Here is a 13,491-nt window from a genome sequence, read left to right on the forward strand (position 1 = left end):
AGACTGCGCACCCTGGTGGTGGTAATGAGAGGTGCCATCTGCTGAGATTGTATGGTACTACAGGGGAAGAAATGGGTCCAGACTGCGCACCCTAGTGGTGGTAATGAGAGGTGCCATCTGCTGAGATTGTATGGTACTACAGGGGAAGACATGGGTGCAGACTGCGCACCCTGGTGGTGGTAATGAGAGGTGCCATCTGCTGAGATTGTATGGTACTACAGGGGAAGACATGGGTGCAGACTGCGCACCCTGGTGGTGGTAATGAGAGGTGCCATCTGCTGAGATTGTATGGTACTACAGGGGAAGAAATGGGTCCAGACTGCGCACCCTAGTGGTGGTAATGAGAGGTGCCATCTGCTGAGATTGTATGGTACTACAGGGGAAGAAATGGGTCCAGACTGCGCACCCTAGTGGTGGTAATGAGAGGTGCCATCTGCTGAGATTGTATGGTACTACAGGGGTAGAAATGGGTGCAGACTGCGCACCCTGGTGGTGGTAATGAGAGGTGCCATCTGCTGAGATTGTATGGTACTACAGGGGAAGAAATGGGTGCAGACTGCGCACCCTGGTGGTGGTAATGAGAGGTGCCATCTGCTGAGATTGTATGGTACTACAGGGGAAGACATGGGTGCAGACTGCGCACCCTGGTGGTGGTAATGAGAGGTGCCATCTGCTGAGATTGTATGGTACTACAGGGGAAGACATGGGTGCAGACTGCGCACCCTGGTGGTGGTAATGAGAGGTGCCATCTGCTGAGATTGTATGGTACTACAGGGGAAGAAATGGGTGCAGATGCACTATGCAATCATTACTGTCAATTACAATATATAATCTATAATAAGAGGTTGTTAGCATATAATTTGTTCGTGGCCGGCTGATTTGAGGGTGCCCTGTGCCCCAATATGAACCCCAAAGTGTTAGGGACTCGCTGGATAGAGGTGACCTCGACGCGGTGGGAAAGCCCATATCATTGGCCAATTATATGCACACAACCTCTTATTACATATTGTAATTGACAGAAAGGATTGTATAGTGCATCTGCAGCCATTTCTTCCACTACGTGTTGTATCAGGGCCTCACTGTTACGTTTTGTATTACGTGGCAGCTACTGAAATCGAGCACATCAGTGACATGTTCCAGGAGAAGCAGCAGGAGCTGCAGGTGGCGGTGCTGAAGGTGGAGCAGCTCACACAGCAGCTGGAAGACCTGCGCAAGGGGAAGTTAAATGGTTTCCAGGCCTACAACGGGCAAATGAGCGGGCCGGCTGCTCTGGAACTGAAGAAGCTATATCAAGAGCTACAGGTAAGTAGCCATTAACTAGCAATAAGTGTCTCCACTGGGTCTGGTCATTTGTGGCTATGAATATGACATTTGGGGACTATGAGATCTATTTACTAATCCTTGGATGGAGATAAAATGGACAGGGAGAAAGTACCAGCCAATCAGCTCCTATCTCCGGTGTTACGGTCTGTGATTGAAAAATGACAGTTAGGAGCTGATTGGCTGGTACTTTATCTCCACCCAAGGCTTAGTAAATACTGATATACTGATGGAGTAGACTTGAGTGTACATTCTGTGGTGTATTAGGCTGCCGGTGTCACAGCTGGTGCAATTCACACCATGGGGATAGTGTGCACTAATCTAATAGAGAAATAAGCCGTATGTTACAGTGTGGACTATGTGATAAGTATATGTTATACGCTAGTACGATTTGGCCATTTTCTACACGATTTCATCCCATCGGGCCGATAAATCGCTTGAAAAGTGTAAAATCGTGTGTCCTTTACTCCCGATTCCGATCCGATGCACTGTCCCGTGCAGCATGGGATCCGGAGATTGTCACTGCTGCACCAAGGATACATCGTATTGAATGGGATCGCATGCCAAACATCGTATGCAGAATGACCGCATACGATGTATTGTACGCGATATAGCTGCCGGCGGGGAGTTGCTGAGGTATCGCATGCGCAGCTGTTTAGTGTATGGCCACCTTAAGCCTTTGGTTAAACATAAGGGGCTGGATGTAATGAAGGGGGTAATTCAGACCTGACCGCAGCAGCAAATTTGTTAGCAGTTGGGCAAAACCATGTGCACTGCAGGGGGGGCAGATGTAACATGTGCAGAGGGTGTTAGATTTGGGTGGGTTATATTGTTTCTGTGAAGGGTAAATACTGGCTGCTTTATTTTTACACTGCAATTTAGATTTCAGTTTGAATACACCCCACCCAAAATCTAACTCTCTCTGCACATGTTACATCGGCCCCACCTGCAGTGCACATGGTTTTGCCCAACTGCTAACAAATTTGTTGCAGCGATCAGGTCTGCATTAGGCCAAGTCCAAGTTGGTTGGAGGTGCGAGTTCCCGGCCAAACTGGGCGTTTTTTGTTTTTGTTTTTTAAAGCACCAGCCATTTACAAGACATGGATTTGCCTGATTTATCGTCAAAATGGCGAAACAATCGTTCATACACACTGTGCAATACATCAGGCAGATCGCCCGAATCGTGCCAATAATTGTATAGTGTATACCCAGCTTAATTTATACAAAGAGAAGGCCGCTGCATTCTAAACTCCACGATGGTAATGTACAGTGCTCTCATCACCTGCACCAATGCACTTTTGAGCATGCAGCATTGGGACCACAGGGAATTCACTATAAAGCAGGGACATCACCAGTCCTTGTGAATTAATGTTCTGCATTCTCATTGGTTCAAGTCACGGAATGTCTGCCTCAGTACCTGTAGGTCACAGGTGCATGTTAGAGCAATGGTCTAACCTTGAGCAAGAGCCATGGCTTTCCTGAGTTTCTTAGGCTAATTCCAGACTGCTGTTTGTGTTCTAGATCAGGAATCGTCTCAACCAGGAGCAGAACACGAAGCTCCAGCAGCAGAAGGAACTGTTAAACAAGCGTAACATGGAGGTAGCCATCATGGACAAGCGTATTAACGAGCTGCGCGAACGTCTCTACAAGAAAAAAGTTGAGGCACGTCAAAAAGAAAACATTCCCGTAAGATCTGCTCTTGATGTGTCCGCTCCATCCTGTATTGTCGGTTTTCAAATAATTTATCTTGGACATTGTTCCCAGATGCTCTTCATCATCATCATCATCATTATTTTATACCTTCAGTGCGGATTTAGTGGTTGTTGACTTCTTCGTCTGTATTTTACAGCTCAATCGCATCAACGGAACGCCATCTCCCCAGTCCACGCTATCCGCGTCGGGGCGAGTGGCAGCAGTGGGCCCATACATCCAAATCCCAAGCACAGTGAATTATCCTCTACCTGCTGATCCGGTAAAGCCTCAGTCTTTGTCGCTCGCTGCTAGCGGAACGCACGCCCGCTCCAAATCTGGTAGGTTGACTTTGTGGGCATTTAGGTCTGTTGGTTAAGTGGAGGACAGTGTCAGCCTACTCCCTGTTCTGGATATTCAGAGCTTTTATTTTTATATATAGGTTCAAACCTACTAAGTAATGGCCTGTATCCCACCAGACGCCTGAGACCGCTATTGGCGCAGTTCTGACAGCTGGGTAGGATATAGTAACAATATCCTGTACCATGATTTTATGGCACAATCAAAATAAGGGCTGAGTAAAGCCTCCAGCTCAGTCATTATTAATTCTGCGCTGATAATAGGCCGTCTGTAAGTTTCTAACGTTGTGGAGCCCAAGCAAAGTCCAAGCATGCAGCCGGATGAGCAGCCGTTGCCCACCACACTTCTGCATCGATAGTTCCCACCATGATATGCCAAGTTCTTACATGTGTATCCCCAGTGGGCACCGTGGGCTAAGGTATACACTTATAGTATAGATTTACTGTGCTTTCTACTTACACTAAAAAAGACATGATGGGATATCTATCTTACCACAGTGCCAGCTATGCCACAGGCGTGCCCAAACACAAAAAATGTGCCATCTAATTACCAGACCTGTGATGAAGTATTGGAGAGGGATCTGTGTAGTAACTGAACCCAGCTTCAGGTCAGACTGTATCCGTACTGGAGAGGGATCTGTATAGTAACTGAACTAAGCCTCAGGTCAGACTGTATCCGTACTGGAGAGGGATCTGTATAGTAACTGAACCCAGCCTCAGGTCAGACTGTATCCGTACTGGAGAGGGATCTGTATAGTAACTGAACCCAGCCTCAGGTCAGACTGTATCAGTACTGGAGAGGGATCTGTATAGTAACTGAACCCAGCCTCAGGTCAGAATGTATCAGTATTGGAGAGGGATTTGTAGAGTAACTGAACCCAGCCTCAGGTCAGACTGTATCAGTACTGGAGAGGGATCTGTATAGTAACTGAACCCAGCCTCAGGTCAGTCTGTATCAGTACTGGAGAGGGATCTGTATAGTAACTGAACCCAGCCTCAGGTCAGTCTGTATCGGTATTGGAGAGTGATCTGTAGAGTAACTGATCCCAGCCTCAGGTCAGACTGTATCAGTACTGGAGAGGGATCTGTATAGTAACTGAACCCAGCCTCAGGTCAGTCTGTATCAGTACTGGAGAGGGATCTGTATAGTAACTGAACCCAGCCTCAGGTCAGAATGTATCAGTATTGGAGAGGGATTTGTAGAGTAACTGAACCCAGCCTCAGGTGAGACTGTATCCGTATTGGAGAGGGATCTGTAGAGTAACTGAACCCAGCCTCAGGTGAGACTGTATCCGTATTGGAGAGGGATCTGTAGAGTAACTGAACCCAGCCTCAGGTCAGTCTGTATCGGTATTGGAGAGTGATCTGTACAGTAACTGAACCCAGCCTCAGGTCAGTCTGTATCAGTACTGGAGAGGGATCTGTAGAGTAACTGATCCCAGCCTCGGGTCAGACTGTATCCGTATTGGAGAGGGATCTGTATAGTAACTGAACCCAGCCTCAGGTCAGAATGTATCCGTATTGGAGAGAGATCTGTAGAGTAACTGAACCCAGCCTCCGGTCAGAATGTATCAGTATTGGAGAGGGATCTGTAGAGTAACTGAACCCAGCCTCAGGTCAGACTGTATCAGTATTGGAGAGGGATTTGTAGAGTAACTGAACCCAGCCTCAGGTCAGAATGTATCCGTATTGGAGAGAGATCTGTAGAGTAACTGAACCCAGCCTCAGGTCAGTCTGTATCCGTATTGGAGAGGGATCTGTACAGTAACTGAACCCAGCCTCAGGTCAGACTGTATCAGTACTGGAGAGGGATCTGTAGAGTAACTGAACCCAGCCTCAGGTCAGTCTGTATCAGTACTGGAGAGGGATCTGTAGAGTAACTGATCCCAGCCTCAGGTCAGAATGTAGAGAAGTTTACAATCTTTCACAGCGATTTTGTTAAATAATAAGAATAAACAATAAAACAGCTTTGTTTTGTGCTGTTTCCAGGGGTAATGTGGAATATTTCAGCTTTTGCAGAGCCTGCGGTGAGGAAAATGTTAGTACTTGCACAATTAAACTTGAAGTGTATCTTGCTCCTATGTGTTAAAGGGCACATACATCTTATTTATGGGAGACATTTTTATATCTTTAACTGTTTTGCCATTGACTTAAACCCTGCAGAGGAACAGAGTTACCCTTCCATGTATTATTACTTATTGGTTGGTTGAACTCTCCTCTAATCATAGAGATCTAATACCATGGTAGACCATTGTTTAGTGATCTGTTTGAACGTTATTGATCATCCGTATGTTACCCATCATTCATCATTATGTTTATGGTCTTATTGTCTATTTAAAGGAGGTGCAGAGGCCCTCATACGTTTGCAGCTGTAGAAACCTCTCCCCTGACTATTAGAGATCTGCTTGGGAACCACAATTGGGGTTTATCCTGGGATGTTAGCGACTCTTGAAACAATCCACTAGTTATAGAAGTTCTACATGTCGATCAGTCTGAAGAACGCCGCTCTTGGAGTTAGACGAAAACTTGCACCTGTTATACGGGAAGTTATTGGCTATATCTGCAAATTGGCTTAATATTGGCGAGTGTGTGACTCCAAAACTTTTACTACACTGAGAACTGTAAATCAAAAAGTAGTCTGATGGGTTTCTGGTATGCCTAAATCTCCGTCAGTCTCCAGACTAGACCAATGGACCATCGGCACTTGGCATGGGCACAGAGTTGCCGTATCTATGCAGCCTTTTTGTTTGTGCACATGGATCCATGTTCGGGCCTTGTAAGTGCCCTGCTTGGTGGTATGGATGTTACATGGACTAGCGATAGTGATAGGACTTTATATAAATTTGAATTTAGCCCACTGTGTGGCCTTTTATAATCCTGCTTCAACGGTAAAGGTTATGACCACTTACTGTAAGTACAGCTGCCCATACACCGAGCACGATTGTGAGTGGAATCCGTTGCTTGGGGCTGAGAGACTGGATGGTGAGTGGAACCATTTGTGCAGTTGGCCAATGATGCAGACACTAGCAAATCCTGCAATCCGATTTGATCCTGACTCTCTAGTTGCGGTAGCCACGGTGCATACTAAGATTTAGGGCGGATTTGATCATATAGAGCCTAGGTGGTCCGCCAAATGAGAGCGCCAGACTTACTACAGTCCCGTCCCCACATCCTCTCCCATCTAATAGTCAGGGGTAAGGAGCATGTTCCAAAAATAAATAAAAAATAACTTCATTGGCCGATTCACCTCCTTTAAAATGACTTTGCCGATTTTGCCGTGGCGACCGCAGTGACTTATTTCTAGTGTGTTTATGGCTGCTGTAATGTGTCTCTCACATCTTCTGTTTGCATCCTAATGTCTTGTCCTGTGTCTCGTCTCTCTTCTTGGTCTGTGTGCCTTTTTTTTTTTTTTTTTCTTCTTTTTTTGTTCCTCTCCTGATCTCGGGGTGGCTGCTCCCACCTGTGCTCCTCCCGTAGAGGCAGACAGTGAGTGTGTGACACGATCACCAGCTCCCTGGAAGGTTTCAGACTTAGACATCCTAGTGGATCCTATGCTGTCATCTCCCACCTCCTGTCTCCAGCCTTCTGATCTCAGTGTCATCCATCAGGCACCTCCTCTGTCTGACACCCTGCACAGTGAGTCTGCTCGGCAGGAATGCTTACTGTCCATGATCACCCCCCGGATCTCCTCCCCTCACTCTCCCTGTAGACTTCTTCACATCATTCCTTATGTAGGAGGAACAGGAGACGTCAGCAGCCAGTTACCCATCCTTCTAGTACTCTTACTGAAGGAGGATGTCCCGTGCTTTGTGATAGTAGTATTTGTGCAACTGCCACTTAGGGGTCTATGTACTAAACCCTGGAAAGAGAGAGAGATAGAGTACCAGCCAATCAGCTCCTTACTGCCATGTTACAGGCTGCGTTTGAAAATGACAGGGAGGAGCTGTTTGGCTGCTACTTTATCTCCACTTTATCTCTCTCCAGGGCTTAGTACATAGACCTCTTAGTGGCTAAATGGGGGGTAGGGCGAGTGCAGAGGGTGCAGGGTTTGGGGTGTAGTATAGAAAGGGAGATACGGTTTATGTACACGCAGCTCATCTTAGATAGAGAGTATATACGCCACAAAGGGGCTGATTCAGAGTCTTTTGCTGCAGCCGTGTCTGCGCCTGCATGCTGCTGCTGCAAAGCCCTTCCCTGTTATACATACATATATCTGAATGGGCAAGGACTGAGAAGCCCACTTGTGCCAGCCCCATTTTCAGTTTGGGCGGAATTCAATTGTTTTCCGCCGGCAGCCACTAGAAGGTGCCCAAAGAGAGCTATTCACCCCTCTGGGGGTGGCGAGCTGAAATTTGTGGGCCCCCAAACAGCACTTTACACGATCGCGACCAGGACTCTGGTCGAGTTTAGCTGCTTTACGTGGCTAAACCTGACCTCTATGGGCGCCATCAGTGCGAAAACGGCATACAATTAAATATCACCCCTGCCATCTCCCGTCACTTTAGACTGTAGATCGGGTGCGATAATTGAATAACGGCCTTTGTATATGGCCTCCTGTGCCATCAGCTGATGCGTCTGTGTGCAGCCGCGTTCAGCGACACTTCCGTAAGACGCAATATCTGCATGTTTCAGTCTTGCCACGCCCCATTACCCCCCAGTCGTCTCTCAGCACCACTATAATTTACAGGCCCTGCATCCAAATGTGTACGGTCTCTCTGCACGATTCAAAGACCATCTTTGTCTGTTTGCGTGAATATCGGCGTATTATACGACTCTGAATCAGCCTCAGGGTGTCTCTGCTGCTGTACTGGTCCAGGCTCGGAGAGGTGCCATGACGGTCACACTACCAGTCAGCCTAATGCTGCAGTGCGAGTCTGGGGCAATTGCCGAATGAATACACAGCCTGCCTAGTTCCAGGTAAATGACTACCAGGTTATTCAAGTTTATTATCAAAAGTAATTCTATGTTCTGAAGTTCTGGGTCTCTATGAAACTGGGCGATTATAAAACTGTCAGAACTTCACTGGTATATTCCAGGCAGGGAGAGTGTCCATCTACACAGACAGCGAATTCCTGAGTCTTCCAAGAGCCTGGGGACTGGTGCAATACAGAGAGCACACAGTAGGCTGAGCATAGCTGAAGGCAGTGCTTCAGTGCAGACAATTCCTGATTGGATGCCCACAGAACCTGTCCAATCAGGTGCTCCCTACACTGCATGCATGTTTAATGTCAGCCTTGTTCCGTCCCTATCCTCTCTCACGCTGTTGGGGCATGATATAAATCCTCATCTGCAGGTAGCGGTGATGGAGGATCTAGAGGATCACCATCCTGTCTGGTACCCAAGAGAAAGTATATGGTCTCTGTAGGGAGATAACTGGAAATAATAGCTTGTGTGGGCACGGTGGCTTGTTTCATTTTCCACATTGTGTATTCACATGTATATACACATTGTGTACATTCAGCACAAAGTCTGATGTCACGGTCTCCCTTCCATGTAATAGCTAACACTGAGCGGTGCTTTCTCACTGCCTGGCATGTCCAGTGTGAGGTTTTCAATTGTTTGAGGGAATACCTCCTTGTCTATAATGATGCACATTACCCAGATAGATTCAGAAATTCATGAGTCTGATTGCAGGACCACAAACCTCACTGTCGAGACCAGTTATTTGTGGTCTCGAAGACTAATGTGGTGACCTTGAAATGCTCGCCAAAAATAAGTCCCCAAATGATTTGTCTCTTCATTATATCCGTTAATGAATCTCCCGCTTTGATGGGCTTCATTGCTCCCTGCTAATTGGTGTGTGAACTGGGGCACGAGTAGTAGTTTCAGTAAAGTCACAGGGGATATAATGTGACTTGTAAATTATATTGGACTTCAATAACCAGTGCTGCTAATAATTTCCAGGCTTCCAGTGAGTGCGTGCAGATATACAGGTCATTATATTCTGTATTTCCCGTCTCCTCTCACGCAGTGACTCATCACCAGGGGTTAGTCGGTGGATAATAATTGGGGTAGCACAGGAAAGCCCGCCTCAAATAAAACTTCTCCCAGAATAAAATAATTTGTTCACCTATAAGGCACAAGCCACGCCCTGATCCTGGCGAATGTGTCGGCAGTAAATAGGCATTCATACTGTACCGCTTCACCGACGCAGTGCGGTTAGTACAGGAAATAGCCGAGGTTTCATGCTCCAAAAACGTCCTTAATTTGGCCAGTAATTAATATTTGATAATTTCGTATGTCTTCCTTTAATCACTGTCACATGGTTTCAATTATCTGACTTTTTTTTTTAATTTCCGAAATTGAATTTTTTTTTTAATTCTGATAATTTTAACTTAATCCGAGTTTATTTCTTATTATTTTATTTAATTGGCACGTTAGATGACCAAGTAGCATGTCTTATGTATTGTAACGCATTCTGGTTTTCCAGCTAATGACGCAAACTGGCCGACGCTGAAGCAGAGCGCGATATCCGTTGTGAAAACGCCTCCTCTCAGCACCGCAGAGAGGAAGGATTCGAGTGTGGAGGCCGGGTTCAAGGCCGGACCTATATCCAGCCAGCCTACCTCTGCTGCCGCTGGGCCTGCGGAGAAATTGGTAAGTATATATGTAATAAATCACATTGAAGGGATATTTTCAGTAAATTTACTTGGACGTTCAGTATTTCTGCATCCTCAGCCCTACACATTTTTCCAGTCATTTCCTCTTGATGACAATTATGTATAAAATAAATAATTTCTGGCTTTCCTTCGTGCTTTTTTGCCATGTATTTATATTATCGGGCACACATGTAGTTAATGTTTTGCTCCAGGTTATGACACCGCTCTGTTCCTTGCATTAAATAGAATTTTGTTTCTTCTATAACACATTAAACAAAAATTAGCAACTCCTCTTACTGATATAAAGACCTGGCTGAAAAGGACAGAAGAGAAAGCAACTGATCAGTAATTTAGTCATCCGGGGGTTGTAATCCATTTTAAGATGGTGGGGGAGGCGTTCTATAAAGGAGTAGACATATTTGTACTCTATACTCCGCCATGTTGCCTACAAGCTTCACATCTTGTTATGCTAATGAGCAATAAGTGGGCGTGGTTTAGTAATGCCATATTAGTCACACTTATCGGATCCACAGTACGTAGTTTTCGTTTTTTTATAACAGAATTTTTAAGAACTTCTTGTGACTTTAAAAGTAGGTGACTAAAGGGGGCATTTACTAAGCAGTGATAAGAGCGGAGAAGTGAGCCAGTGGAAAAATTGCCCCATCAACCAATCAGCAGCTCTGTATCATTTATAGGATGCAAATTATAGATGTTACTTCAGTGCTGATTGGTTGCCATGGGCAACTTCTCCACCGGCTCACTTCTCCGCTCTTATCACTGCTTAGTAAATGTCCCCCTAAGTTGTTAATAGAATATGGGTTACAATTACATTGTCTTACAGGTTTTTTTAAACAATTTTCAGATTCCTCAACGATTATTCTCCATAAATTATTTATTTATTTTCGATCTCCAGAAAATCTTTCACTATATTTCTGCTCTTACATTTACGTCTATTTCTCCCTATGTGACCGTTGTCTGACGTGTAGACTTTTCCTGTGTTTAGCCTGGTGATGCTGGGAAGATCCCCTCTCCGATGCCAGGACTGAGTAAAACGCTGCCCCATAGCTACGGCGTGTACCAGGGTCCTCTTCCTTTAAGCGCTACTAATTCTTTGGAAAGGAGGAAGGACGGAAGCTTGCCGAGACCTGGGTCTGGGCCCACCACCCGCTCGCGGCCTCTCCCGTTACCGCCGGCGAGCAGCGCCCACCCTCCAGGCTCCTCGCAGCAGATACAGCAGAGGATTTCTGTCCCTCCGAGTCCCACCTACCCACCGTCCTCTTCCCCCTTGTTTCCCGGAACGGACGCTAGGCCTGACCCTCCTTTAACTGTGGCCATTCGACCTTTCCTGGCAGAAAAAGGATCGAGGCCGCAGTCTCCTAGGAAAGGACCTCAGACCGTGAACTCCAGTTCTATTTATTCCATGTATCTTCAACAATCCACTCCGCCAAAGAACTATCAGCAAGCTGTATACAACACCCTGAACAAGTCCGTCAAAGCAGGTAATAACGTGTATGACGACTGTAGTCCTCTGTACACCGCTGCGTCATGTGGCAGCGCTCTATATGTTAATGGCTATAAATAATTACCGCTTAAACGTGAAAATCAATGCTGTCGTCCCTTTCCCAGAGCGAATTACAACGTGAATTATGTTCTGGTACAAGTGAAAAATAAATAAATATATAAATATAAATATAAATATATATATATATATATATATATATATATATATGTAATGCGAAGGATGATACAGCGCCACTTGTGGATTAAGATCTCAGTGGTAAAAGTTGTATATTAAAAAATTGTTAAAAAAGTATTAGACACAACCGCCTTGTTAGAGGTGTCTGCCACCCCTTAAGGTTGCAACACTAGTACAATGCTGCCTAAAAGATATACAGTGGGGGGATAAGGGTACCGGCGACTACTGTTGTGTAGACGTGCAAAAGGTTACTATTAAAAACGTATGATTCATGAGCCAAAAAATATAAAATTAAACAAACAGTTTTAATAACACATATGAATAAGATGCATAAAAGGTCATAAAACATCCAAAAACAAGTAAAAAGGTAAAAAGATAGAAAGGTAAGGACTTAGCTTTTAAAATAGGCAAGGGGGTCACTGCAGGGAATATATAAATATATAGTTGCACAATATATTGTTTCTTCCACATCTTGAGAAGGGGGTTGAATTCCCTGAAACGTCGATAGATGGATTATTGTATTTAATACAGTGACTTTTCTGCAGTCCCCGAGTGCCGCAGTTTCTTTCGTCACTTTTATATATATATATATATATATATATATATATATATATATATATTTATTTATTATATGCAGGGGGCTCATGTGGCTAATTGCCAATCTAATCTCAGATATTTACACTACCGGCGTGCAAGCACTGTATCCGTGGTGTAACTATGGCTGGTGACACCCAGTGCGGCACTGTGGAGTTCTCTCCTGTGCGCAAAAGGGGGCGTGGACTTCTGCCTGCAAAGCCATGTCCCCTGATGTGTAACGTTCTGGAGGCATGACCGTGTGTCACACACCTTGATCTTGTCACACCCGGGGCTAGCCCGGTGCCCCAGCCTCTCCCTGGCCCAGCGTGGCTGCCCAGTGACACCAAAATAGCAGAGAAGCTCTACATTCGGCGTCACCCATTGTGGCCCGCACCCCTAGTGATGCCAGTGCTTGAAATACGCTTTTGAAAATGTGTTTTTTATTTTTTGGAGTGATTTATTATAATCACCGTACCCTTATTAACAGAGGTACTAAGTGAAACATAACGAGTAGACCATTGTGGGAAGCTATAGTAAAAGTTGGACTATATATGTGTATTGAAAAATGTTTTGATCGTCAGCTCATGGGGCAGGTGTGGCTAGAAAAGACACGGATAGGATTTGGTCTTTAGGACTGGCCTAGTGCTTGAGTGACGTTGGAACGTTGCGCTGCAGTAGACGGGCCTGTTGCAATACTCTAATTGACATCCGTAAAGACGTACGGTTTGCGCTGATTGCAGTAATACAGCAGTCACTTTCTTTTATTGCATTTCATAAAATAAAATGTCTGGTTTTTCCTTACTGGACCTCCCCGTCTGTGTCACAGGACCTGTTCCCAGATCTTGCTGCGTCTCCATAATACACCGCCATCGTTGTGTGGGATTATACAGACAGTTTTTAATGAGTTTTTTGTTTATAAATCGTGATTTATTTCTTTTTTTTTTTTTTAATAGAAAAGTTTGTACTTATACAAAACCGTAAAAGAAAAAGAGTAAGTTAACAATAAATAAATAAATGATGCTGTCATATAGATTGGTCCGGTATGAATGACTTCCAGACGGGATGCCGGCAGTCACAATACCGACGCGGCATCCTGCTCTGTAAAATCCAGACAGTGGCGAGGTAAGTATGTCCCCCTCTCCCTAACCCCCCCTTCCTGCAGCCTTACCCTAACCCCCCCCCCCCCCCCCCCCTCTTCCTCGCCGCAGCCTAACCTAACTGCCCCCCATACCCCCCACATCCCCCCTCTTCC

General features: G+C 45.4%; 1 protein-coding gene across 5 annotated transcripts in view; it reads left to right on the forward strand.

Annotated features, from left to right (window-relative positions):
• Window positions 1–13,491, forward strand: part of PPP1R13B (protein phosphatase 1 regulatory subunit 13B) — a 126,330-nt gene that overhangs the window by 96,453 nt on the left and 16,386 nt on the right. For 4 of the 5 annotated variants that reach the window (XM_063948510.1, XM_063948508.1, XM_063948507.1 and 1 more), the window contains 5 exons: window positions 1,106–1,302; window positions 2,842–3,006; window positions 3,170–3,350; window positions 9,799–9,965; window positions 10,971–11,466. In XM_063948510.1, the coding sequence (XP_063804580.1) occupies window positions 1,106–1,302; window positions 2,842–3,006; window positions 3,170–3,350; window positions 9,799–9,965; window positions 10,971–11,466 (1,206 nt within the window). The remainder of the gene's footprint in view (window positions 1–1,105; window positions 1,303–2,841; window positions 3,007–3,169; window positions 3,351–9,798; window positions 9,966–10,970; window positions 11,467–13,491) is intronic. The other variant, XM_063948509.1, reaches the window with a different exon arrangement.

The sequence above is a fragment of the Pseudophryne corroboree genome, chromosome 12, assembly GCF_028390025.1.
Source record: "Pseudophryne corroboree isolate aPseCor3 chromosome 12, aPseCor3.hap2, whole genome shotgun sequence".
Taxonomy (NCBI): Eukaryota; Metazoa; Chordata; class Amphibia; order Anura; family Myobatrachidae; genus Pseudophryne; species Pseudophryne corroboree.